This window comes from Podarcis melisellensis (genome assembly GCF_964234715.1).
Source record: "Podarcis melisellensis genome assembly, chromosome: 3".
Classification (NCBI taxonomy): Eukaryota; Metazoa; Chordata; class Lepidosauria; order Squamata; family Lacertidae; genus Podarcis; species Podarcis melisellensis.
Window position 1 is genome coordinate 3549393 of NC_138530.1, and position 27050 is coordinate 3576442.

The 27050-nt window shown below is 45.9% G+C and overlaps 1 protein-coding gene and 1 long non-coding RNA gene across 3 annotated transcripts in view; both read right to left on the reverse strand.

Moving 5' to 3' along the window:
* The window catches only part of LOC309366014, a 343316-nt gene that overhangs the window by 280803 nt on the left and 35463 nt on the right, over positions 1-27050 (reverse strand). The gene's annotated exons all lie outside the window — the stretch shown is intronic.
* LOC309365811 (uncharacterized protein) overlaps positions 1-27050 on the reverse strand; it is a 67672-nt gene that overhangs the window by 19941 nt on the left and 20681 nt on the right. The window contains exons 2-5 of one of the 2 annotated variants that reach the window (XM_081904309.1): positions 24173-24391; positions 14923-15090; positions 12880-12940; positions 8720-8783 (exon numbers count right to left, since the gene is read on the reverse strand). In XM_081904309.1, coding sequence (XP_081760435.1) covers positions 8720-8783; positions 12880-12940; positions 14923-15062 — 265 coding nt within the window. In that variant the 5' untranslated portion in view covers positions 15063-15090; positions 24173-24391. Of the gene's footprint in view, positions 1-8715; positions 8784-12879; positions 12941-14922; positions 15091-24172; positions 24807-27050 lie in introns of those variants that run through there. The other variant, XM_081904310.1, reaches the window with a different exon arrangement.

A 27050-nucleotide genomic window follows, 5' to 3' on the forward strand; every position in this document is an offset into this window, starting at 1 on the left:
GAGCCAATGCAGGTCTCTCAGGACCGGTGTTATGTGGTCTCGGTGGCCACTCCCAGTCACCATTCTAGCTGCCGCATTCTGAATTAGTTGTAGTTTCTGGGTCACCTTCAAAGGTAGCCCCACACAGAGCGCATTGCAGTAGTCCAACCAGAGCATACACCACTCTGGCGAGACAATCTGCGGGAAGATAGGGTCTCATCCTGCGTACCAGATGGAGCTGGTAGACAGCCGCCCTGGACACAAAATTGACCTGTGCCTCCATGGACAGTTGTGAGTCCAAAATGACTCCCAGGCTGCGCACCTTTAGGGGCACAGTTAGCCATTCAGGACCAGGGAATCCCCCACACCCGCCCGCCCCCTGTCTCCCAAGAACAGTACAGGGAGGCATTTAAAGGGCTGGGAAATGGGAAGAGATGTAGTTCAGGCCACCGTTCCATGAAATCAGTCAGACTCACTTCCAAATAATGTGTAAGATACAGTTGTGCCTTGGTTGTCGAACAGAATCCGTTCTGGAAGTCCGTTCGGCTTCTGAAAACGTTCAAAAACCTAGACACGGCTTCCAATTGGCTCCAGGAGCTTTCTGCACTCAATTGGAAGCCTCAGAAAAACATTCGCAAACCAGAACACTCACTTCCGGGTTTGCGGAATTGGGAGCCAAAACGGATGAGTACCAAGGCGTTTGACAACCAAGGTATGGCTGTACTTCCACATGGCAGTTTACTGTGGTCTCAGCCCTGCTCTACAAGTTTTGTACAGTGTCTGCACAATGCCATCCTCATCGAAATATGACCCCTTATTATTTCCACCCATTATTAATTGTTCCATGGAGTTCATGGAAAGTGTTCTGCTGAAGAGTGTTCCCTCCCCCCCCCCCCCCGGCCAGTCCCTAAAATATCAGAATTCCACTCCACAGCAACTCTGAGCAGGGCCTTCTGTGTGGTTGCCCCTGCTCTGTGGAAAACCATCCCTGGTGAGAAACGATGGGTGCCCACAATCTGTCCTTTTTGCAAACAACTGAAGGCATTTTTTTTGAGACAAGCTTGGGTGGAATGGTGTCTTGCCTTATATATTCATCTTGCATTGCTTAAAAAACCTTTCTTCGGTTTGCTTTTTTGCATGGTTTTGAAAACTTTAACTGTTTTTATGGCATGTCTGCAAACTGCCTTGAGACACGCATTAAAAAGTCAGTTGACCGATTGACTGATGGGCTGGTGGAATAAAACCAATCAATAAATGTGTCAGAATTGAATAAGCTCCCAGCCAGGATCCACCTGCCTTCCTCAGCTGCCAGGAGATGTTGTTTTGATGTTCCCTCTCGCTATCTTATCTCTCATCACCTCCCAGGAACTGATTGCACACACCTCCCTGGTTTCTTGACTCCCATGGGACAGGTTTCTGACTCGCCCACGACTAGAGAAGAGGGAGCCACGCTTGCCAGCCGCTTTCTGGCACACACACACACACACACCGCCATAGTGGTCAGGCTCGGGAAACCACTTTGCAAGGCTTATGACATCACCAGGAGGTAACGTGCGGCCATGAGCAATGCCAACAGGAGATTCGGTGGCAACATGTGGGAGTGGAAGAACCACATTTAGGCACGTGCAAAGTCAGGCCTGGGGGCCTAATCCGGCCTGCCAGTTGGTTTAATGTGGACCCTGCAGCAGTTTATTTTCTGGGGGGGAAATCCTTCAAAAAGCTCAACAACTTCTATCCTAAGAAAAGCTCAACAACTTTGGGGTAAAATGCCAAAACATCAACAACTTCAATCCTAAATAAGGTCAACAACTCTTTGGTCAGCCCTCACACATGTTCACTTCATCAAACCTGGCCCTCTTTGAAAAAAGTTTGGACAACCCTGACATATGTAGTTAAACTATGGCTGGCCACTTCCCTGAACAGGGCTGCCTTCAGATGCCTTCTAAATCTCAGGTAGTTGTTTATCTCTTTGATATCTGGTGGGAGGGTGTTCCACAGGGCAGGTGCCACCACCAAGAAGGCCCTCTGCCTGGTTCCCTGTAGCTTTGCTTATCACTGGGAGGGAACCGCCAGAAGGTCCTCTGTGCTGGACTTCAATGTCCGGGCAGAATGATGGGGCTGGAGACGCTCCTTCAGGTTTACTGGGCCAAGGCCATTTGGGGCTTTAAAGGTCAACACCAACACTTTGAATTGTGCTCAGAAACGTACTGGGAGCCAATGTAGGTCTTTCAAGACCGGTGTTGTGTGGTTTCGACAGCCACTCCCAGTCACCAGTCTAGCTGCCACATTCTGGCTTAATTGCAGTTTCCGGATCACCTTCAAAGGTAGCCCCACGTAGAGCGCACTGCAGATAACTAGAGCATGCACCACGCTGGCGAGACAGTCTGCGGGCAGGAAGGGTCTCAGCCTGTGTTCCAGATGGAGCTGATAAACAGCTGCCCTGGACACAGAATTGACCTGCGCCTCCATGGACAGCTGTGAGTCCAAAATGACTCCCAGGCTGCACACCTGGTCCTTCAGGGGCACTGCCACCCCATTCAGGACCAGGGAGTCCTCCACACCCGCCCACCTCCTGTCCCCCTACAAACAGTACTTCTGTCTTGTCAGGATTCAACCTCAATCTGTTAGCCGCCATCCATCCTCCAACCGCTTCCAGACACTCACACAGGACCTTCACTGCCTTCACCGGTTCTGATTTGAAAGAGAGGTAGAGCTGGGTATCATCTGCATACTGATGGACACCCAACCCAAACTCCCTGATGATCTCTCCCAGCGGCTGCATGTAGATGTTGAAAAGCATGGGGGAGAGGACGGAACCCTGAGGCACCCCACAAGTGAGAGCCCAGGGGTCTGAACACTCATCCCCCACCACCACTTTCTGAACATGGCCCAGGAGGAAGGAGTGGAACCACTGTAGGACAGTGCCCCCAGCCCCTCTAGACGGTCCAGAAGGATGTTATGGTTGATTGTATCAAAAGCCGCTGAGGAATCACAGCTAAAGCATCTTTGGCAGGAGGGTCCCCCCCCCAAACCTCTGCTTAAAAACCTCCAAGGAAGGGGAGGTCCCCCATTTCCAAGGTAGCGCAGTCACTCCGCCGCTTCCCGAAGCGCAAAAAGTCTGGTAAGAACAGCGATGGGAAATGGTGCTGGAAAGGATAACCAGCCACTAGCTTGCAATGGTGTGTGTAACAAGAGGAATGCTCTGTAAGTGAATGACACCGTTTAACCCCTGTGCGAGTTTTGCGTGAGATGGTCAGCTGCCTGGAAGTAGCCAAGAATTGCTCGCTTCCACTTGAGATGCCCCAGGCATTAAGGTCATCCGAGGAAGTCGTTCTTAGGGTTCTCTGCCTCCCATCTCCATGGGATTTGGCAGGTGGAGACAGAAAACTGGGCTTTCTCAGTGCTGGTTCTCCGCTTCTTAAAAAAAATGCCCCCCTTGCACATGGCCTCACCCTACAAATTTCAGGCACCACATGGAAACAGATTTATTTGGCTGTGGCTTTCAAAGCCTGGATGCTTTCATTTGCCGGCTGCTTTCAGTGTTTTATGGGTTTATTGCTGTTTTTATTGTTCTCGTGACCTTTACAGTTCTGTTTTGTTTCTGCAGTTCTTCTGCATTTAATTTGGCCTTGCTTTTTTTAAAAAAAACGTGCTTGCCACCTTGAAAGAAATAACGTTCACTTTAGAAGGCAGGATAAGAAATTGACTAAATAAAAATAGGTGTGTGAAGGGGTATTTAGCAGAGGAGCTTTGCTGAAGGGATTTGCTAGGTTAGGGATGAGGGGTGGAGGGAATTGGGTTCTGTTCTCACTTAAAAGCGTACCAACCCGATTTGCTATTTCCAAAATAAAAAGCAGACCAAAAACACAGGCACCCTTTGAAAAGCAGACTTCTCTAAATCTTGCAATGCAGTTCTCTGGCTAAGTGATGTATAAAGGTAAAGGTAAAGGGACCCCTGACCATTAGGTCCAGTCGTGGCCGACTCTGGGGTTGCGGTGCTCATCTCGCTTTATTGGCTGAGGGAGCCGGCATACAGCTTCCGGGTCATGTGGCCAGCATGACTAAGCCGCTTCTGGTGAAGCAGAGCAGTGCACGGAAACGCCGTTTACCTTACCGCTGGAGCAGTACCTATTTATCTACTTTCACTTTGACATGCTTTTGAACTGGTAGGTTGGCAGGAGCAGGGACCGAGCAACGGGAGCTCACCCCATCACAGGGATTTGAACCGCCGACCTTCTGATCGGCAAGTCCTAGGCTCTGTGGTTTAACCCAGAGCGCCACCCGAAAACTGCATATCCTGGGGTGAAGTGTACATTGAAAGACCCATGTTGGTGAAAATCATACACACAAATGTACTAGACTGCAGCAGGGCCGTCTTTAGTATATGTGCTGCCAGGGTGCAAAGATCCGCCCAGCGCCCCCAAATTTAGTTTAGTCGCCCCCAAATTAACTTTTATTGAGCTTTTTGGGATGGGGGAAGCCAAAGTTGTTGGCCTTTTTAGGGGGCAAACTCAAAAAAGTTGTTGAACTTTGGGGGGGGGGGATCGCTCACTTGTAACAACGACACAGCAAGAAAAACTGCTTTTGTTTCCTTACTCGTCGGGAATATTTGACGCTACGGACTAACAGAGACGGGGGGAGAGGGACTTCCGCTCCATTGCTTTTCACTGCCGGCAATCGAGAGGGACTGGTATACAGTAGGTATACATTTGGCACACACACCCCCCTGAATTCAGCGCCTGGGTGCCTTGCACCCCTTGCACCCCCGGGTAAAGACGGCCCTGTACTGCAGGAAATTGCTTTTTGGGGGAAATATGTATTTTGGAAAAAAACACACTAAAATGCTAGTAGTTTGCATGGCGTTTTTGTTTTTTTAAAAGTGAACTGATATGGAAATGAAGACTGGAACTATTAGAGAAACCAGAACTGACCCATTTAACTAACCCTATGCTAAGTCAAAGCAAACCACTATCCAAATTAGGGCATGAGTGGTTTCCCCCTTGCCCTGTTCCTGTTCCCAGGGAAAACCTGCTCTTCAGTGCTAAATCGGAACAAACATCAATACAGAGAAAACCTGGATTGCCATTTGCTCCGATTGCACACTTTTGAGCAGCGGGACAAGAGGAAGTGGTGATAAGCCCTTAGCCTCTTACAATACGGCCCCTTTGCATGTTTACTCAGAGAGTCCTGCTGAGTTGCACTGGACAAGTAAGTCTGCTGAAAACTGCAGCCTTGCTGAAACAATGAAGTCTTGCAAAACCTAGCTGCCTGATCAAAATAGAAGGCGGCGCAGCAGCACAGGTTTAGCAAAGTTCACCCGAAATAGTCTTCACTAAGTTTCAGTTGAGAGCTTAGGTTCAGCAAACATTATCTATATCAGGTTTAAACAGGAGATGCCCTGATTAGGCTCTATAAGCGGAGCAAATCTGTGGGGAAATCTTCCCTCTGCCATCGAGACTTGTGATATGGAACACCATGGTGCGTTCGCTGTCAGTACGCAGCAAAGAATATTATCTGAGCTATTGGGAGCATTGAAGCAGAAGCCTTTGTTTTCTCCGCGTAACCGTAGGCGAAGCAAACGAGTCTGGAGGCTGAACCGAAAGAGCTTTCACTTTCCGAAAGCTGAGAAGCCGCTGCCTCAGACACCGACTCCAGGAGTGGAAGGGAAGCGCATGTGTGTGCAGAAACAGGCGCACCGTTTGCCTGCAAGGCCTCGAGCTATTTGCAGACGGGAGGCTATTGTTCCAACAGGAAAGAGAGCTTTCCCCTTTGCTGCCGGCTGCCCTGAGTTCCCGGCCAAAGGTGTGGAGGGACGGGCTGGGGGGTCTCCAGCAAAACACTTTCTCACGCTCCTGCGAATGAGAAAGGCTTTCGCCACCTGTCTTGCGCCAACATCCAGCCCTAGGAGCCTTTCCCAGACCATGACTTTGAGAGAAGAAGAGAAGAAGAGTTTGGATTTGATATCCCGCCTTTCACTCCCCTTCAGGAGTCTCAAAGCGGTTCACATTCTCCGTTCCTTCCTCCCCCACAACAAACACTCTGTGAGGTGAGTGGGGCTGAGAGACTTCAGAGAAGTGGGATTAGCCCAAGGTCACCCAGCAGCTGCATCTGGAGGAGCGGGGAAGCGAACCCGGTTCCCCAGATTACGAGACTACCGCTCTTAACCACTACACCACACTGGCTCTCACTAGAAGCAGTAGAAGGCTGATCGCCGAAGAATTGATGCTTTTGAATTATGGTGCTGGAGGAGACTCTTGAGAGTCCCATGGACTGCAAGAAGATCAAACCGATCAAACCAATCAAACCGATCCATTCATGGGTCTGATCCCATGGGGAGAGAAAAGAGGATAGGTAGATGATAGATATAGATAGATGATAGATAGATAGATAGATAGATAGATAGATAGATGATAGATAGATAGATGATAGATAGATAGATAGATACAGTGGTGCCCCGCAAGACGAACGCCTCGCAAGACGAAAAACCCGCTAGACGAAAGGGTTTTCCGTTTTGGAGGCGCTTCGCAAAACGAATTCCCCTATGGGGTTGCTTCGCAAGACGAAAAAAATCTTGCATCCCCCTGCGGGTTTTTTTTTGCTTTTTTCGCCCTTTTCTTAAGCCGCTAAGCCGCTTATCAGCTGTTCCGCTGATAAGCCGCTTAACAGCTGATTGCTGGAAGCCGCTTGACAGCTGTAGCGCTAATCCGCTAAGCTGTCAATGGGCTTGCTTCGCAAGACGAAAAAACCGCTATACGAAGAGCCTCACGGAACGGATTAATTTCGTCTTGCGAGGCACCACTGTAGATAGATAGATAGATGATGATAGATAGATAGATAGATAGATAGATAGATAGATAGATAGATAGATGATAGATAGATAGATGATAGATAGATAGATGATAGATAGATAGATGATAGATAGATGATAGATAGATAGATGATAGATAGTAGATAGATAGATAGATGATAGATAGATAGATAGATGATAGATAGATAGATAGATAGATAGATAGATAGATAGATAGATATAGATGATAGATAGATGATAGATAGATGATAGATGATAGATGATAGATAGATTGATAGATGATAGATAGATAGATGATAGATAGATAGATAGATAGATAGATGATAGTTAGATGATAGATAGATTGATAGATGATGATGATGATGATGATAGATAGATAGATATAGATATAGATAGATAGATAGATGATAGATAGATAGATAGATAGATAGATAGATAGATAGATGATAGATAGATAGATAGATAGATAGATAGATAGATAGATAGATAGATAGCTGATAGATAGATAGATGATAGATAGATGATAGATAGATAGATGATAGATAGATAGATGATAGATAGATAGATAGATAGATGATAGATGATAGATAGATAGATAGATAGATAGATAGATAGATAGATAGATAGATGATAGATAGATGATAGATAGATAGATAGATAGATAGATAGATAGATAGATAGATGATAGATGATAGATAGATAGATGATAGATAGATAGATAGATAGATATAGATAGATAGATAGATAGATAGATAGATAGATAGATAGATAGATAGATAGATGATAGCGATTAGATAGATAGATAGATGATAGATAGATGATAGATATAGATAGATAGATGATAGATAGATAGATAGATAGATAGATAGATAGATAGATGATTGATAGATAGATAGATAGATAGATAGATGATAGATAGATAGATAGATGATATAGATAGATAGATAGATAGATAGATAGATAGATAGATGATAGATAGATGATAGATAGATATAGATGATAGATAGATGGATAGATGATAGATAGATGATAGATAGATAGATAGATAGATAGATAGATAGATACATGATAGATAGATAGATAGATAGATAGATAGATAGATAGATAGATAGATGATAGCGATTAGATGATAAATGATAGATAGATAGATAGATGATAGATAGATGATAGATATAGATAGATATAGATAGATAGATGATAGATAGATAGATAGAGATGATAGCGATTAGATAGATAGATAGATGATAGATAGATGATAGATAGATGATAGATAGATAGATGGATAGATAGATAGATAGAGATAGATAGATAGATAGATAGATAGATAGATAGATGATATAGATGATAGATAGATGATAGATAGATGATAGATAGATATAATTAGTGTGTCCTTGTTTCTCAATTTGATCCTGTCACATGGTTTTGTGGTTTTATACATTGTGACTTACCATTATTTTTATTTATTACAGTTTAGTAATTGTTGTAATTGCTAAGTGCAAACTATTTATGATTTGAAGATATGCAATTGTACTATTTACTGTACTATTATATTCAAATGGATTATTGAATACAGTGAAACCTTGGTTCTCGAACGGCTTTGTTGACGAACAAATCGGCTCCCGATCTCCGAAAACCTGGAAGTAAGTGTTCCGGTTTTTGAAAGTTTTTTTTTCAGAAGCCGAACATCCAATGTGGCTGTAGGCTATTGTTTCCAGGGCGCCTGCACCAATTGGAAGCCGCGCCTTGGTTTTCGAACGTTTTGTGAGTTGAACAGACTTCCAGAACGGATTAAGTTCGAGAACCAAGGTTCCACTGTATTGCTTTACTTGATATACTTGGAATCTATTGCAGAAAGACAACATGCTAACATGTCACTCTTATAAACGCCACATTTCAAGCATGGAGAAATCCCCTCTCATTCTGCCCACTTACTGTTGTGCAACTCTCCATCTTCAAAGGTCTTCTCAGCTGGGCTCATCCGGTCTTCCAGTCTCGTCTGCGTAAGAAGGAATGAAAGAAAAATTTAAAAAGTTGAAGGATAAGGTGACCCCTCTGGGGCCTTGGCATCCTGCTGAAAGCAGGTCTCCTGTGGCTGCATCCAGACAAAATACACCTGGGCTTCCTTCGTGGCAGAAAGAGTTTTCCTTGGACTGCTGTTTGCTCCAATTCAGCTTTAAAGAGCAGCTTTTTGTGGGGGAGGTTCTGGAGCAAAAAACAAAGGATGCTCAGTCAGAACTGGAGCTCCAAAGCGCAGAAGCTGCTCCCAGGGCTATTTCAGGGGTGCTTGCCTTCTCCTTCTGGTGCAAAAGAAAGAGGCTGAGGGGATAATGAGCCTGGAGCCCAAATTTGCCAGGAGAAAGTGAGTTGTTCCCTAAATCAGACTGCCCAGCCTTCATTTATGCTGTGCTGTTAACCAAACATTCACTTATCACTATTCTGTGTGATAGGCTGTTTAGATGTTTGCGGAGTGGGATAGCTTTGCGCCATGAGAAGAGACGGACACCTAAAAATGAGATGGGTACATTTCTTGCTCTGTTACTTCCTGGAAAACACACCACATATGATCCTTTGCCACTCTGGTGCCCCGTTTTGTTTGCACTTTTGACCCCCAGGGTCCCTTCCAGCACTACAATTCTATGACTGTACGTGATTGCAAGGCTTCACACCAAACAATTGTTATTTTACTCTTTCTAGTGCACAAAAAAGCTTTGGGGAAAGTGGGTTCCTTGTGCAAAAGCCCAGGTCCAAACCGAACTCTGCAAGCTCCATTTGGCAGTGTGCAACTGGGTGCCACCCACAAACAGCAACTCCTGCACAAACTTCTAAGTTTCCTATATGCATCTTGGGCTTGGGGTGTGTGTATTTTAAAGGCATCTGGCTGCTCTAGCCTGTCCTGTTCTTAATCACAAGCAAAAGGAACGGTAAACCACAGAGCTGAGTATATGCTGCCACTCAGTGGCAAACGCCAGCTTCAACATGCCTTTCTGAGGAACGGAGGAACTAGAGGAGCCGACCCATTTACCACTGGGAGGAGGTATGTGGGAGGAGAACGATGCCTCCTAATGCCTTGGGAACGGGTCTCACGGGAAGAGCATCTAGCCATGTTCAAATATATAAAAGGATGTCACATAGAGGAGGGAGAAAGGTTGTTTTCTGCTGCTCCAGAGAAGCGGACACGGAGCAATGGATCCAAACTACAAGAAAGAAGATTCCACCTAAACATTAGGAAGAAACTTCCTCACAGTAAGAGCTGTTCGACAGTGGAATTTGCTGCCAAGGAGTGTGGTGGAGTCTCCTTCTTTGGAGGTCTTTAAGCAGAGGCTTGACAACCATATGTCAGGAGTGCTCTGATGGTGTTTCCTGCTTGGCAGGGGGTTGGACTCGATGGCCCTTGTGGTCTCTTCCAACGCTATGATTCTATGATCTGCTTTGCGTATAGAAAGTCCCAGGTTCGATGACCGATATCTGGGACAACACACCATGTTTCGAACCCAATACGATCTGCTGCCAACCAGAGCAGACCAGTAACTCTTAACCTTTTTGAGGTCACAGGCCCCTTTGGGAATGCAATGGAGGCTATGAAGCCGCTAGGCAGAAAAAAGTGTGCACATGCACACACAAATGTTGAGCGCATGTTTATTTTAACGCACTGGGGACTGATTTCCTTCAAGGACCCCCTGAAGCCCATGGAATCCCGGGGAGCCCATGGACCACAGGTTAAGAACCCCCTGGAATAGAGAATAGTGAGTTAGATCCGAGGTTCCCAAACTTTTTCCAGGCCTTGAGTGCAGGGTGGAGAACATAGTTGGACAAACTGTTGTTGTTGTTTAGTTGCTTAGTTGTGTCAAGATGTCAAGTCCTACAGGGCCCTAGTCTCTTGTGACAGAGCGTTCCACCAGATCAGAGCCATGGCCGAAAAAGCCCTGGCTCTGGTTGAGGCCAGCCTAACCTCCCCGTGGCCCAGGACCTCCAAGATGTTTTTGTTTGAAGAACGTAAGGTCCTCCATGAGACATACCAGGAGAGGCGGTCCTGTAGGTACAAGGGCCCTAGGCTGCATAGGGCTTTAAAGGTTAAAACCAGCACCTTAAACCTGATCCTGTACTCCACCGGGAGCCAGTGCAGCTTGTATAGGACTGGGCGAATGTGATCCCGCGGTGAGGACCCTGTAAGGAGTCTCGCCACGGCATTCTGCACCCGCTGGAGTTTCTTTAGTTTGTTTAGCGCCGCAGACGTAATGTTTGGGGTCTCTTGGAACTGGAGGCTGCAGCAGCGGAAGCAACAAGACCCTCCTAGGATGTGAATGCTCTGCACTCTCCATCTAGGTTAAAATTGTATATATATATATACACACACATAACTGTACCCTTAAGGCCTTAATGCTGGCCAATCCGCTAGGGAGGAAGTTTCCATTAAGCAGACCTCTCTTTTTCCAGTATGAAAACTGCCAGAATAAATAGCCATGTGTCTGAATTGGGACCCTAAAGGGGGGCCCCTAATGGTTAAAATCCCCTAACTGCACGCTAGGGTTATACACACACACCCAACACCACTGGCAATTCGTGTTTTTAAAATAATGTAGTTAAGGTCACAGATTTCAAGCCGCGTGCAGCGTCTAGGTTGAGTTAATGATTTACCTGTCCAGGTTATCAAAGGAGCAGCAAAAAGGCACACATTCTTATTTGTTTTGTATTCCCGACTCCTCCAAAGCTCACAGGCAGCTTAAAAAACTGATTAAGAGACAGAGCAAGAGTACCAAACAAATGCACAGCAGCACCCGAGAGGAGAAGAGACCCGAAAAGGGAAAAAGAAAACAGGTCTGCTAGCCTGTCGCTAAGCAAAAAGTCAGGATGCTGGTTCTGACCTTTGAAGCCCTGTGCACCTTGGAACCTGGGTGCCTTGAGGACTGCAACTTTTATGTGCTTTCTTACAAAGGAATAAAACTTCTAAACGGCTGGCTCAAAGAAACAAATGCAGTCGTACCTTGGTTCTCGAACAGCTTGTGACTCGAACGTTTTGGCTCCCAGTTTGCAAATGTTTTTCAGAAGCCAAATGTCTGACTCGGCTTCCGCGGCTTCCGACTGAATGTAGAAAATGGCTGCAGCCAATCGGAAGCTGCTACTTGGTTTTTGAACGTTTTCAGAAGTCGAACTGACTTCTGGAACAGATTCCGATCGAGAACCAAGATATGACTGTAGAATAAAATGATAAAATCTCCAAGTTGTCTGGGTGGAGGAGAGATTGGGGGGGGGGGGAGAGGTGAGAGAGAAACGTGACCAGGAGGGTTGACATCCATGGCATTCACTCAAATTATTATTATTATTATTATTATTATTATTATTATTATTATTATTATTTATTATTTATACCCCACCCATCTGGCCGGGCTTCCCCAGCCACTCTGGGCGGCTTCCAGTAAAATATCAAAATACCGTAATACATCAAACATTAAAAGCTTCCCTAAACAGGGCTGCCTTCAGATGTCTTCTAAAATTCTGGTAGTTCTTCTTCTCTTTCACATCTGGTGGGAGGGCGTTCCACAGGGCAGGCACCACCGCCGAGAAGGCCCTCTGCCTGGTTCCCTGTAACCTCACTTCTTGCAGTGAGGGAACTACCAGAAGGCCCTCGGAGCTGGACCTCAGTTTCTGGGCAGAACGATGGGGGTGGAGACGCTCCTTCAGGTCTACTGGACCGAGGCCATTTAGGGCTTTAAAGGTCAGCACCAACACTTTGAATTGTGCTCAGAAACCAAATGTGCCTTAAAATTCTGGAGACACCCCCCCCCCGGCATTGGATTTCAGAGGTCAAAGGCATAACTGGGGTGGGGGGCACTCAGAGTCTTGCCACCAGGCTGGTCACAAATGCCAGCTGGCTCCCCATGCTTCCCCAACACGGCACCCTCCAAATGTTTGGGGGGGCCAAATCTCCAATCAGCCGCAGCCATCACAAGGAAGGAAACGGTCAAAGCGCTGGTGGGAATTCTAGCTTAGAACATCTGGAGGGCGCTAGGTTGTCAAAAGCTGCCTTAGGATGTGGGCAGCATCTGGCTGGCGTTCCCGAACCTCCCTTAGAGACAGACACTGGAAGGACTCACCACACTGATGAGATCTGATGGGTCCCTCTTAAAAGTCCGGGTTGATAATTGCCGTTTTTTCCTGCAACAGAGAGAGAGAGAGAGACATTTGCTCGGCTTTTGAGTCAAGAGATTTACTGCATGCTCCTTGCGATGCCATCGAAAACATTGTTCAGACCCTGAGGCGCTGAGATCAAAGCATGACTCAGGAAGTCTCTTGGGCTATCCAGCATCTGGGTAAGTGGCCAAGTTGCCAATACAAATTCATTAGAAACTTCACTCAAGATTGCCAAATCAGAGGCAGCAAAAGCCGCAAATTTGGTCAGACCCCAGGTTAGTCCTGGGTCCAGTTCTGGGAACCCCAGTTTAAGAAGGATATTGAATATGTAAAGAGAAGGGAGATTAAGGGTCTGAAAACCAAGCCTGATGAGGAACGGTTGAAGGAGCTGGGGAGGTTTTTAAGCAGAGACTGGATGGCTATCTGTCTTGGAACTTTTAGTTAAGCCTTTCTCAACCTGTGGGTCCCCAGATGTTGTTGAACTACAACTCCCATCACCCCTAGCTAGCAAGGCCTGAGCTCAGGGATGATGGGAGTTGTAGTCCAACAACATCTGGGGACCCACAGGTTGAGAACCGCTGCTTTAGTTGATACTTTCCCACATTGCAGGAGGTTAGCCCAGATCAGAGTTTCCCAAACCTGAGTCTCCAGCTATTGTTGGACTACAACTCCCATCACCCCTAGCTGGCAGGACCAGTGGCAAGGGATGAAGGGGAATCATAGCCGAATTACAGCTGAAGACCCACGTTTGGGAAACCCTGACCTAGATGGGCTACCTTCCTACAATTCTATGGTTCTGTGATCTACACTATACATTTAAATCCCATCATCCCATCCATTGCACATTTAAAACCTGTAACTGGGGACTGTAGTTAACCCCTCGAAGTTTGGACTTTGCTTTGCTTCCAGTCAAAGCGTGCCCTGTGGATTCCTGCTGAAATCCTGTACCTCTTCTTATCGCATAGGCTGATAAGTGGGTGGAATCCTGCCTTTGTTGTGGCAAGAATGTGTTAACACTGGGGAGGCACCATTGAACAACTAATAAACCAGAATGACGTGCAGATGGTCCAGATTACAGCTATAACAAAGGCGGCATTTTTTCATCTCCGCCGAGCTAAGCAGTTGGTCCCTTACCTCTCTCGCCCTGACCTAGCCACTGTGATCCATGCGACGGTCACCTACAGACTGGATTATTGTAACTCACCCTATGTGGGGCTGCCCTTGAGACTGACCCAGAAACTCCAACGGGTGCAGAATGCCACGGCGAGACACCTTACGGGGTCCTCACCTGGGATCACATTCACCCAGTGTTATACCAGCTGCACTGGCTCCCGGTGGAGTACAGGATCAGGTTTAAGGTGCTGGTTTTAACCTTTAAAGCCCTATACGGCCTAGGACCCTCGTACCTACGGGACGACCTCTCCTGGTATGTCCCATGGAGGACCTTACGGTCTTCAAACAAAAACATCTTGGATAGACTGGCCTCAACCAGAGCCAGGGCTTTTTCAGCCGTGGCCCCAATATGGTGGAACACTCTGTCCCAAGAGACCAGGGCCCTGTGGGGCTTGACATCTTTCTGCAGGGCCTGCAAAACAGAGCTGTTCCACCAGGCCTTTGGCCAGGGCACAGCCTGACCCCTTCCTTTGGTAATCGTCATAGAACTCTATCCCAATGGTTGCCATTAATTTGACTCTGAATTGATTTTAGAATGAATTGATTTTAGAATATATTTTAATTAATTGGTTGTGATTTTATGTAAACTGTGTTATTTTTACTGTTGTTAGCCGCTCTGAGCCCGGCTTCGGGTGGGGAGGGCGGGATATAAATAAATTATTATTATTATTATTATTCCACAACTAATCCACTATTACTGCATCAATGACATGCTGTTCGTTGTAGGACACACCGGCCTGGAGGGACAACCCCCTCCCCTGCTTCCAGGTTCTCCTACGTGTCCCAGGACCCTGAACACAGCCCCACTGTGACACCCCAAAGCTGCCACCTACCTTTTGAAGGGGAAGCAGAGCAGCAGCAGCAAGATAAGGGGGGCAACGGAAGCCACAGCCCCCAAGCCCCACACATGGGGGGCAGGCGGGGGCCTGGGAGAGGTTGCAGTCTCTGTCTTCTCTTCCAGCGAAGGAGCCATACACTCACAGGAAAGGAGGAAAGCGAAACTGAGAGGGGAAAGAGAGGTATGGTTTCTTTCTTTCATCTGTTTGATAAAATTTATATACCGCTCGGTTGCAAAAAAACAAAAAGCAAGCCAACAAGCAAACAAAAACCCTTCAAGGTTTACAATATATATATATATATATATATATATGGTTTTTGAATGTCTGATGTATATGTTTTCAATTTCGTTGTTCTGTATGGGACAATGGCAATAAAGACTATCGTATCGTATCACAAGAAAGGTTTAGAAGCACACTCCGAAACATAAAAAGTTAAAATGCAGATTAAAACCACACCAGCTTTCTAAGGATCTGGGTGGGCTTGCCTGAACAAGAATGCTTTTAGCAGGTGACGGAAAGAGAACAGCTAAAGGCAATTGCTACATATCAATAGGCAGGAATATAATGGCTGTAGTAGTAGTAGTAGTAGTAGTAGTAATAATAATAATAATAATAATAATAATAATAATAATAATTTGTTATTTATACCTCGCCCAAGCAATGACAAACGTAGACAGCATCTTAAAAAGTAGAAACATCACCTTGCCAACAAAGGTCCATATAGTTAAAGCTTTGGTTTTCCCAGTAGTGATGTATGGAAGTGAGAGCTGGACCATAAAGAAGGCTGATCGCCGAAGAACTAATGCTTTTGAGTTATGGTGCTGGAGGAGACTCTTGAGAGCCCCATGGACTGCAAGAAGATCAAACCTCTCCATTCTGGTGGAAATCAGCCCTGAGTGCCCACTGGAAGGACAGATCCTGAAGCTGAGGCTCCAAGACTTTGGCTACCTCATGAGAAGAGAAGACTCCCTGGAAAAGATCCTGATGTTGGGAAAGATGGAGGGCACAAAGAAAAGGAGATGACAGATGATGAGATGGTTGGACAGTGTTCTCGAAGCTACCAGCATGAGTTTGACCAAACTGCAAGAGGCAGTGGAAGACAGGAATGCCTGGCATTCCATGGGGTCACGAAAAGTCGGACATGACTAAACGACTAAACAACAACAACAATACCTCGCCCATCTGGCTAGGTTTCCGCAGCCACTCTGGGCGGCTTCCAACAGAATATTAAAATAGTCTATTAAACATTAAAAGTTTCCCTAAACAGGGCTGCCTTCAGATGTCTTCTAAAAGTCTGGTACAGTGGTACCTCGGGTTAAGAACTTAATTCGTTCTGGAGGCCCGCTCTTAACTTGAAACTGTTCTTAACCTGAGGTACCACTTTAGCCAATAGGGCCTCCCGCTGCCGCTGCACGAATTCTGTTCTCACCCTGAAGCAAAGTTCTTAACCCGAAGTACTATTTCTGGGTTAGCAGAGTATGTAACCTGAAGCGTCCATAACCCGAGGTGCCACTATAGTTGTTTTTCTCTTTGACATCTGGTGGGAGGATGTTCTATAAAGCACAGGCCAACAGAAGGTTTTAAATCTGCGCAAATTTTATTTTATTTGAATTGATGTGCCAACTTTTTCTCCGACGAGCGCAAGGCAGCAGACATGGTTCTTCCCCTCCTCATTTCATCCACACAACAACCCTACGAGGTCAGCTGGTTAGACTGAGAGGCTATGGGACTGGCCCCCAAGATCCAGGGGGCTTCAGGATCAAGTGAGACCCTGCCTCTTTCTGGTCACAGCCCAACACTCAACACCCTACTGGCTGTCTGCTGGCCCATAATGGCTCAGTGGTGGAGAACCCCATTCCATCAAAAGCATCTGCAGCTAAAAGGTTTGAATACAGCAGGGTGAGTGTGGTGCTTCTGTCTCCCAGTTTATTGACTTTCAAGAGGAATCTAACAGCATCCTTGTTGACGCAGGAACCGGATGGTTCAAAGATGTCGGCCACAGCAGCCTTGGAATTGCAATTCTAGGATTCTATGAGGGCTGGAGAGCCAGTGTCCAAGTGGGACCTATAAACTGGGCATGTTGAAGGTGACCCGGAAGGCTTTCTGGGAGATGATCTATAATAAAATGAAAAAGGTATTTAAATATACCTTTCTGAAGAAACCAGAGGCCTTTCTCCTGGGCATAGTTGGCCAATTGGTGCCAAAGAAGGATAGAACTTTCTTCATGTATGCAATAACAGCAGCAAGAATACTTATTGCAAAGTATTGGAAGACACAAGATTTACCCACCCTGGAAGAGTGGCAGATGAAGGTGATGGACTATATGGAATTGGCGGAAATGACTGGCAGAATCCGAGATCTGGGAGAAGAGTTGGTGGAAGAAGATTGGAAGAAATTTAAAGACTATCTGCAGAAACACTGTAAAATTAATGAATGTTAAAATGATGTTGGATTGAAAATAAGTGGCATTAGCAACAAAGTTAATAAGAATATGCAAAAATGAATTGATAATGGATGAAAATATAGAGTTATAATATGTTAAGATATAGAGTTAAGATAAATGAAAGAGGGTAAGGATTTGCTGATTTGATTATGTAAATGGGAATACAAAAAGGGGAGGTGTGAGGAGGTCAAGGAAACAAGCTAATGAAAGTTATTGAAAGTTATAAAAAATGGATTTGTTTTTAATTCTTTCTTATCTATTCGTTTTTTGTATTTTGTATTTTTATTTTTTATTTTTTATGTATTTTTGTATGTTTTCTTTTTTTATCTTTTTCTTTTCATATTTTTTGTATTTTGTAAATCTATGTTTTTGTAAAATTTCAATAAATATTTTATTTAAAAAAATTATTGGAATTGCAATTCTAGGACTCTATGAGTGCTGGAGAGCCAACGTCCAAGTGGGACCTTTAAACTGGACACCCCACTCTCGCTTTCTCTCTCCCTCTCCGCCCGTCCGTCCTGTGATCCTGACACATGTCCCTGGAAGAAAAAGATGAATGAATGCCCTGGCTGCCTGCTCATGCTTCTTCAAAGACGACTGGAGATTAGGAAAAGGAGCGCCGGAGGAATAACAGAGGCGAGGAGGAGGAGGCACAGATGCAAAACGTTAAGGGCAGCAGGCATTCTTGGGATATTGTGATTGCTTTTAAAAAAAGAGAGGTAAAGTAAAGGTAAAGAAAGGGATCCCTGACCATTAGGTCCAGTCGTGGCTGACTCTGGGGTTGCGGCGCTCATCTCGCTTTACTGGCCGACGGAGCCGGCGTACAGCTTCCGGGTCATGTGGCCAGCATGACTAAGCCGCTTCTGGCGATCCAGAGCAGCGCACGGAAACACTGTTTACCTTCCTGCCGGAGCGGTACCTATTTATCTACTTGCACTTTGACGTGCTTTTGACCTGCTAGGTTGGCAGGAGCAGGGACTGAGCAACGGGAGCTCACCCCGTTGTGGGGATTCGAACGGCCGACCTTCTGATCAGCAAGTCCTAGGCTCTGTGGTTTAACCCACAGAAAGAAATGGCCTTTATTCCTCCTGGGACAGAGAGGAGTCCATCTCAGGGACCCACCAGGAAGAAGAGGCTGTATTTGAAGTCATCCAAGAGGCGTCTCCTGCAAACGACAAACAGGATGATCCGGTTTGGGTGAGCCCAAGGGAGCAGTGTGTGATCAGCAGCTGAGCAGCCTTGGCTTGTTGATTGTCCCTCCCAGTTCTGGCTGGCTGGCGAACAAATGCAGGTGTCGAAGAAAAGGGTGAAGAGGAGAAAGAGAGGAATCTGATGGATTAGCAGAGGGCTCACCTTCCTGCGATGTTTTTAAGCAGTGGTTGGATGGCCATCTGTCAGGAATCCCTTTTTTTATATGTATAATTTTTATTGAACGATTCCATGTTACAAAAAACACCACAACCACACTACCACCACACACAACCGAGAAATAAAAATTACATACATCAATATTTAGTTTATTTGTTATTTACCGTCTTATTTCCTCACAAACATTCCGTACAAAAACACACATATGTACAGACACACACACACACAAAAATTGATAATGAAAGTGAATATTTTCCCCCTTTTACCTTACAAAATCTTTTCACCAATTTTGACTTCCAGTCAAGTCCCTCCGCATATGTTTTATCTTACAATCGAATGTACACAAAACAACAAACCTTTCTATATAAATTTTCCAATACATTCTGAAAACGTAATAAATCCTTAATTGTTATCCGCCTCCTTTTACTTCCTTATCACTCGAATGCTAGCACAGAGTCAAAACTATTATTGTATTTTTGAACGTATCTTCTAGCTGTCAGGGATCCTTTGGCTGTCATCCCTCCATCGCAGAACGTTGGACTAGATGCCCCTTGAGGGTCCCTCGCAACTCTATAGTTCTGTGATTCTGCCAGCCAGTGTACGCAAACAGAGCTAGATGAACCAAGAGCCCAACACAGTGCAAGGAAATTCAGCCCAGGCAACCAAGTGTAAAATGACCGCTCAGCAGCCTGCCAGCAGATTTATGGATTTATACCCAAAGCAAAATGGGAAAGGAATCACATCGGAGTGGATCCTTACTCTGCTTTTATCTCCAGTACTGTACCCGAACACTGACCTCAGGGTTTCTCAGTTAGCAAGTATTTCATGCCACTGCCTACATCAAAAAGAACCCATCATTCTGCCCGGACACTGAGGTCCAGCACCAAGGGCCTTCTGGCGGTTCCCTCGCTGCAAGAAGCCATGATACAGGGAACCAGGCAGAGGGCCTTTTTGGTGGTGGCACCCGCCCTGTGGAACGCCCTCCCATCAGATGTCAAAGAGAAAAACAACTACCAGACTTTTAGAAGGCAGCCCTGTTTAGGGAAGCTTTTAATGTTTAACAGACTATTGTATTTTAATATTTTGTTGGAAGTCGCCCAGAGTGGCTGGGGGAACCCAGAAAGATGGGCGGGGTATAAATTCTTCTTCTTCTTCTTCTTCTTCTTCTTCTTCTTCTTCTTCTTCTTCTTCTTATTATTATTATTATTATTATTATTATTATTATTATTATTAGTGTTTCCTAAGCTGACTAAGGCTGCCCTTGTGAGTAAGCTGCAAAGAATTAATCAGGATTCACATTCACATATGATGAATAGGATTGCCCTGCAATTTGCTCTGTTCCCTGGGTCCACGTCACATGTTATGTGTTTTTAGTGGTGCAAAAGGCTCTATGTGTGCACACAGTCAATGCATTATGGCTGCGCATCTCACACAGGGACAGCATCTGGGATTGGCCACAGCTCCCTGCAGCCAGGAGTTGGAAAAGCCCATTAGTCAAAGGGTCACAAATTAAGCGGCCCTGTACTTCCCTACAGAATGTCAAACTTCACCCTGCAAGGAGAAACATCTCCTACTAGATCAACTGGATGTCTCTCAGAATCCCTTCCAACTCTTGTTAAAATCCCTCCTATCTGTGCTTCGCCCTATAAAGTCATAACAATCCAGAATGCGGCAGCCAGACTTGTGACTGGGGGCGGCCGCCGAGACCACATAACACCGGTCTTGAAAGACCTACATTGGTTCCCAGTACGTTTCCAAGCACAACTTGTTGTGTTGGTGCTGACCTTTAAAGCCCTAGACGGCCTTGGTCCTGTATACCTGAAGGAGCATCTCCACCCCAATCGTTCTGCCCAGACGCTGAGGTCCAGCGCCGAGGGCCTTCTGGCAGTTTCCTCATTGCTAGAAGTGAGGTTACAGGGAACCAGGCAGAGGGCCTTCTTGGTGGTGGCACCACCCTGTGGAACACCCTCCCACCAGATGTCAAAGAGAAAAACAACTACCAGACTTTTAGAAGACATCTGAAGGCAGCCCTGTTTAGGGAGGCTTTTAATGTTTAATAGACTACTGTATTTTAATACTGTGTTGGAAGGTGCCCATAGTGGCTGGGGGAAAGATGGGCGAGGTATAAATAATAAATTATTATATTATTATAACAAGAGACCGATTCTCTAGTCCAGCATCCTGTTCTCACGGCAGCTAGCCAGGTGTCCACGGGAAGTCCGCAGGCAGGACTTGGGTGCAACAGCAGAGCTCTCCCCACCTCTAATTGCTAGCAAGCAGCTTTCAGGTTCCAACAGTGGAGGGAGACCATAACCATTTTGACCAGTAACCACAGAGAGCCCTCTCCTCCTCCGTGAATTTGTCTAATCCTCTTCTAAAGCAATCTAGGTTGGTGGGCATCACTGTGGCAGGGAGTTCCACAGTTTAACTCTGCACTCCATGAAAAAGTCCTTTATTTTGTCTTGTACCTTCCAACATTCCAGCTTTATGACGGAGAGGAGGAAAGCTTTTCTATGCACATTCTCTGGGCCGTGCATAATTTTATAAACTAATCTTGTCCCTCCTTTTATGCACCATTTTTTCCTGAAATAAAAAGCCCCCCAAATGCTGCTGCCTTTCCCACTAGAGGACTTGCTCCATCCTTTTGGCCATTTCAGTTGCCCTCTCCTGAACCTTTCCCTGCTCTACAATAGTGTTGTTGTTGTTGTTGTTGTTGTTGTTGTTGTTGTTGTTGTTGTTGTTGTTGTTGTTGTTGTATTTTAGGTGCAGCAACTACAACTGTACACAGTATTCCAAGTGCAGTTGTGCTATGGATTGGACAACAACATTATGATATTTTCCTTTCTATTTACTTGTTTATTGAATTTATACCTCACCTTTCACAACAGCTCTGTGAGATAGGTTAGGCTGAGAGTGAGTGACTGGGCCAAGGTCACCCAGTTAGCTTCGTGGCTGAGAGAGGATTCGAACCCTGATCTCCCAGGTCCTTGTTCAACACTCTAACCACTAGGCCACACTGGCTCATGTGTGGACAGAACGCATGGGGCAGATCAAAGAATGAGGTGGCCTTAGCGACTGCTAGCCGAAAAGAGGCCCACCCAGGGCCGTCTTATCCATAGCCATTAGGGGTGCGGGGCGCTGGGCTCTCAGGGGCGCCAGGCCAAGAGTCCGGGGCCCAAGAGTTGAGTCCAGGGGAGCCAGGCAGATCTTTGCACCCGGGTGCCGCATATGCTTAAGACAGCCCTGGGCCCACCTGTGTCTTTTGCCCCTCTTATTTGGGGACGGTTGACGGCGAAGACTTCTTCCCAGCTCCAAGGCCTCAGTTGGAATGCCAAGCCTTGCCTGAGAGGCAGGAAATTACATTAAATTATCTCACTAACGTGTTATTGGATGCTCTCAATGTGCTCCTTTCCCCCCACAGCCCACCAGGTTCAGAGGGATTAATAAAGAGAGATGGAAATTAGACGAGGTGCAATTTGCTTCTCTAATCGCAGTGCCAGGAGAGAAATTGCTATGCAGCCAGCAAGAACTGCCTCCCTTCCATCTCCCTATGTTATCCACCTGTCTCTCTGCTCCAGGTGAGCACCAAATCTGGACCAGATCTGCCTTAACGTTGCACCAAGCAGTTCTGTCCCAGTTGCTATCTATGATGTAAAACACTATGACGAGGGTGCCAGACGCAAGAGGTACTTGAGATTCATATATGCGGCGTATGTCCCTGGTTGAGATGGCAAAGTGACAACCTGTCGGACTGGGATAACTGAACACTTTCTAAGACTATTTAAGTGTGAGAAACGTCACACGTGGGGAACATGTGGAATTGGAGGCAATTTAAAATATTCGGCGCGGTAACATCGGAAGCGAAGGACACATTAGCAATGGCAAGTGGGAAGCCACTTAAATAAAACTGCATTAATTTGGCAATAATTTGGTTGTAATTTGTAAAATCAATTTTAAAAATTGGCGGAAGCGGGGAAACACCATGTGGAACTGCCTGCCACAAGATGAGCCACTGGCTACGAGCTTAGACCCATCTGCTGCTTGGGGTTGATGGTCATGGCTGTCTGAAACACCATGTTTGTCAAAGGCTGGGTCCTGGGTGAATCAGAAGCAAAAGCGAAACTATCAAATTCACAGCCGCACCTTGAGATTGTGGAGGCATCTCGTTGGCTGATATAGGAAAGAAGATGCCGGACTCAATGGGCTTTCGATCTGTTCCCACGGGGGGGTACTTATTGCAAGAGTAGCCCTGGCATTTTTGTGGGGGGTGGACCATAAAGAAGGCTGATCCCCAAAGAATTGATGCCTAGAGAACAGCTAAAGGCAGTTGCTACATATCAATAGGCAGGAATATAATGGCTGTAGTACTAGTAGTAATAATAATAATAATAATAATAATAATAATAATAATAATAATAATTTGTTATTTATACCTCGCCCAAGCAATGACAAACCTAGACAGCATCTTAAAAAGCAGAGACATCAGCTTGCCAACAAAGGTCCGTATAGTTAAAGCCATGGTTTTCACAGTAGTGATGTATGGAAGTGAGAGCTGGACCATAAAGAAGGCTGATCGCCGAAGAATGGATGCTTTTGAATTCTGGTGCTGGAGGAGACTCTTGAGAGTCCCATGGACTGCAAGAAGATCAAACCTCTCCATTCTGAAGGAAAACAGCCCTGAGTGCTCACTGGAAGGACAGATCCTGAAGCTGAGGCTCCAAGACTTTGGCCACCTCATGAGAAGAGAAGACTCCCTGGAAAAGACCCTGATGTTGGGGAAGATGGAGGGCACAAGGAGAAGAGGACGACAGAGGACGAGATGGTGGGACAGTGTTCTCGAAGCTACCAGCATGAGTTTGACCAAATTGCGGGAGGCAGTGGAAGACAGGAGGGCCTGGCGTGCTCTGGTCCAGGGAGTCACGGAGAGGCGGACACGACTAAACGACTAAACAACAAAGAGCATCCTGGCATGGAGAACGTCCCTGTCTGATCCCTGGGTTATCCAGGTAAGGCTGGCAGTGACCCTGAAACCCTGGAGAGCTGCTGTTGCCAGTCTCAGAATACTGAGCTCGATGGAGCAGCGCTCTGACTCAATTCAAGGCAGCGACAATAGTTGTGAATGTGCCGGAAGACACAGCCATGATTTTATCAGCTAAGGAGGAAGAGCAGGGATGTTCCTGTCTTATCAGAACAACACGCCAGGTAAAAACAGGACAGCAAAGAGCACCCTGAGGAGGAGGAGGAGGAGGTGGAGGAGAGGAAGAAAACAAAGCAGCCCTGGGCATGCACAGAGTGTCTCTTCATCGCCACCCAGCCAGATCTGTAGGGAGAGGCCAAATCTCTGGGCTTGCCAGCTCTGTCTCATTCTCATTCATTCCAGCCAAAACCAATTTTCTGTTCCCTCTGTGCAGGTGGACAGCCAGCAGCACTCACCTTGAGAAAGCAGCCGAGTCCTCCAGGCTAACGTGTTTTGCTCGCCCCCCTAGCGCAGGAAAGGGCCCATTCTCGGCAGGGCAAGGACGGGCTCCGGAGCTCCTTGGCGCAAACTCTGAGCAGGAGTGTGGGCGGCTGGCTGGCTGCTTGTTCAGGCAAGGCGGCTGCGACTTCCTGGTTGCATCTACCCAGAGCCGCTCCAAGATCCACCTGCCTTGTCTGCAGAAAGGTGAAAAGAGCCACAGGTGGAATTTGTCCTGCCTTACCAGGAAACGAAAATCACCGTCTGCAAAAGGGAACCGGTGAAAGTCAGAAAGGCCTAAGAGCTGCTGCAGGGAATCCCTCTCCCGGGACTGAAGGTGGATGGGCAGATCTGACAAATTTCGGCTTCTCTCAATTTCTTATTTTCCGTTTCCTGAGTTCAGTTTCACACCAGTTCGTGATTTATTTATTTCCAAGTTCCTCATGAAACTTTGTCAGCATTCCAGTGCAAATTTCTCCCAGCTGCACACATTTCGCAAAGCAATTTTGCCTCAAAGCATTTGTGTTTCGACAAGCCTGCTGGGATGTTCAGAAAGCTGGTGCGGATTTTGATCTGCTTTTAGTCGGCTGTTATTTCAGAAAGTTTTAAATTATTGCTGTTATTTTTCCTTATCGTTTTATCTCTTTCATAAACTGCTTAGAGTGTTTTGGGGGGGGCTTTTTTGCAATCAAGAGGCATATAAATCTTACGAAGTAGATAAAAATAAACAATACGGTGCATGCTGGTTTCACTAACATATGCATTTTTATGCACACTTTGCTCCAGCAAGTGCACTTTTGAAAAAGTTGCATGTTACTCCGTAGGAGAGCTGCATTGCAAAATTCTTTTTAAAAAAAATTTAAAAAATTAGATTTTACAATTTTATATTCAGTCAACATAATGACATCACATAATGGAAAAAAGCAAAACCAAAAAAACAACAAATTACCCCCTTATCTCTCCCACCCTCCGACCCTAAGGAGTTGCCCCAACTTCCCCTTCGGGTTTTTTGATACATTTATTCCTTCTGCTATTGTTGTTCTGCATTGCAAAATTCAGAGATGTGTGAATTTTGATGGGTGGCTGTGCCTGGGTTTGCAAAGTTTCAGAAAGTGCAGGTTAGGGTAGGATCACCCTTAAAACGCCAACTGAATCTCAGATTCATCCCTAACTGGAACCGAGGCAATTTCCCAGTAAACACCAGCTGCGTTTTGAAAATGCGCCGTGTTTATTTACCCTACTATTTATTGCGTCTTGGAGGTCCCCAGGCCCTCTTGGGCTTTTGCCTGTTTTGCAGGCCTTTAGCAGCTGACCACAGGCAGACATGGAAGGGACAAATCTCACTTTGGAGGAGGGGAAACTTTGTCCCTTGCATTCGACTTCTTTGATTTTGCCAAAATAAACTTTTAAGAATACTTAGGGCTGAGGCTTATTTCAGTTTCCCATTTATGATTCTGAAGGTCACCAGCAGACGGCCAGCGTATTGCAGGTGCAACTCAAATGGGATACAAGAGAGCAGGTGTGGCATAGTGGTTAGAGTGTCAGACTGGGACCTAGGAGATCAGGGTTCGAATCTCCACTCGGCTGCGAAGCTCCCTGGGTGTCCCATGGCCAATTACTGCCCGTCGGCCTAACCTGCCTCACAGGCTTGTTGTGAGAATTAAATGGAGGAGAGGGAGAACCGTGGAGGCAGCCTTGAGCTCCTTGGAAATGCAAATGCAATAAATAATAATAATTGCACACTGGAAATTTAGGTTTGCATGATTAAAGCCCAACACTCTGTCACCCTGGGGCAAGAAATCCGCTTCTTTTTTTTCTTCTTTTTTAAAGGGCTTTCTGCAGCTACGAAAACGACAGGTGGATGCTCTGAAAGGTCTGGAATGAACAAATTATTAGCAGGGAAACACATAGCCATTGTACAAGCAACTCGATGAGTGTCCGTCAGTGTGCAACCTTCCCTCAAATAAATCAGGAAGAATGCACACTAATGATTGGACATTGTCTTACCTCCAGGTAAATGGGTACGAACTCCAATGTCTAAAATTCCTGGTAGAGGACAAGGATCTAGAGATGACGCTAAGGGTGGCCAAATTCTGTGCGACTGCCATAAAACTTAGGGAACAAGCTGTACTACCAAAATGATAAAGGTTTTAAATTTTAGGTTATATTTTAGTGAGCAAGATTCAATGTATATTCTTAACTGCTGTTAAATCTGAATTGTCTCTGTAAAACCCAATTGCAACTCAATGTATTCTTGTGGTGTTTTAGGATTTTTCTGATATTGTAAGTGATCCGGAACTGGTCTGTGACCGTAATAATAAAATTCAATACCTCCAGGTAAGCTTTGTGGAAGCAAATTGAAATGCATTCGCCTTCCAGAGGAATTTGTGTGCAAAAAGTGCATTTCCTTCAAGCAGCCGCAGGTATTCAGCCGTGAGGCAAGGCCAGTATTTGCCTCTTGCAAGAGACGCAGTGAGTGGCAGGCCTTCTGCTAGGAGCAGGGTCAGTAAAAAATAATAATAAAATTGAAGTGGCAGTCTTGTCTCATACCTACCTGCTCCAGTGCCTTCCTTGGAGTTCTGTATAAATCCTCTCTGCCGACAGATCATAGAATCGTAGAACGGCAGAGTTGGAAGGGAACCCAAGGATCATCTAGTCCAACCCCCTGCAATGCGAAAAGTTGCCACCTTTTTCTGATAGGGCGTCTGTGCTGGAACAGTGGAACCTCGATTCTCGAGCATCTCAGAAGCCGAACAATTCAGAACCCAAAACCGCAGCTAATTCTCCCCTGGTCTCCTCACTGGCTTAAAAAGGACTAATTTAGCCAGCTAGCCCTGGTGATCATCTAATGTTTAT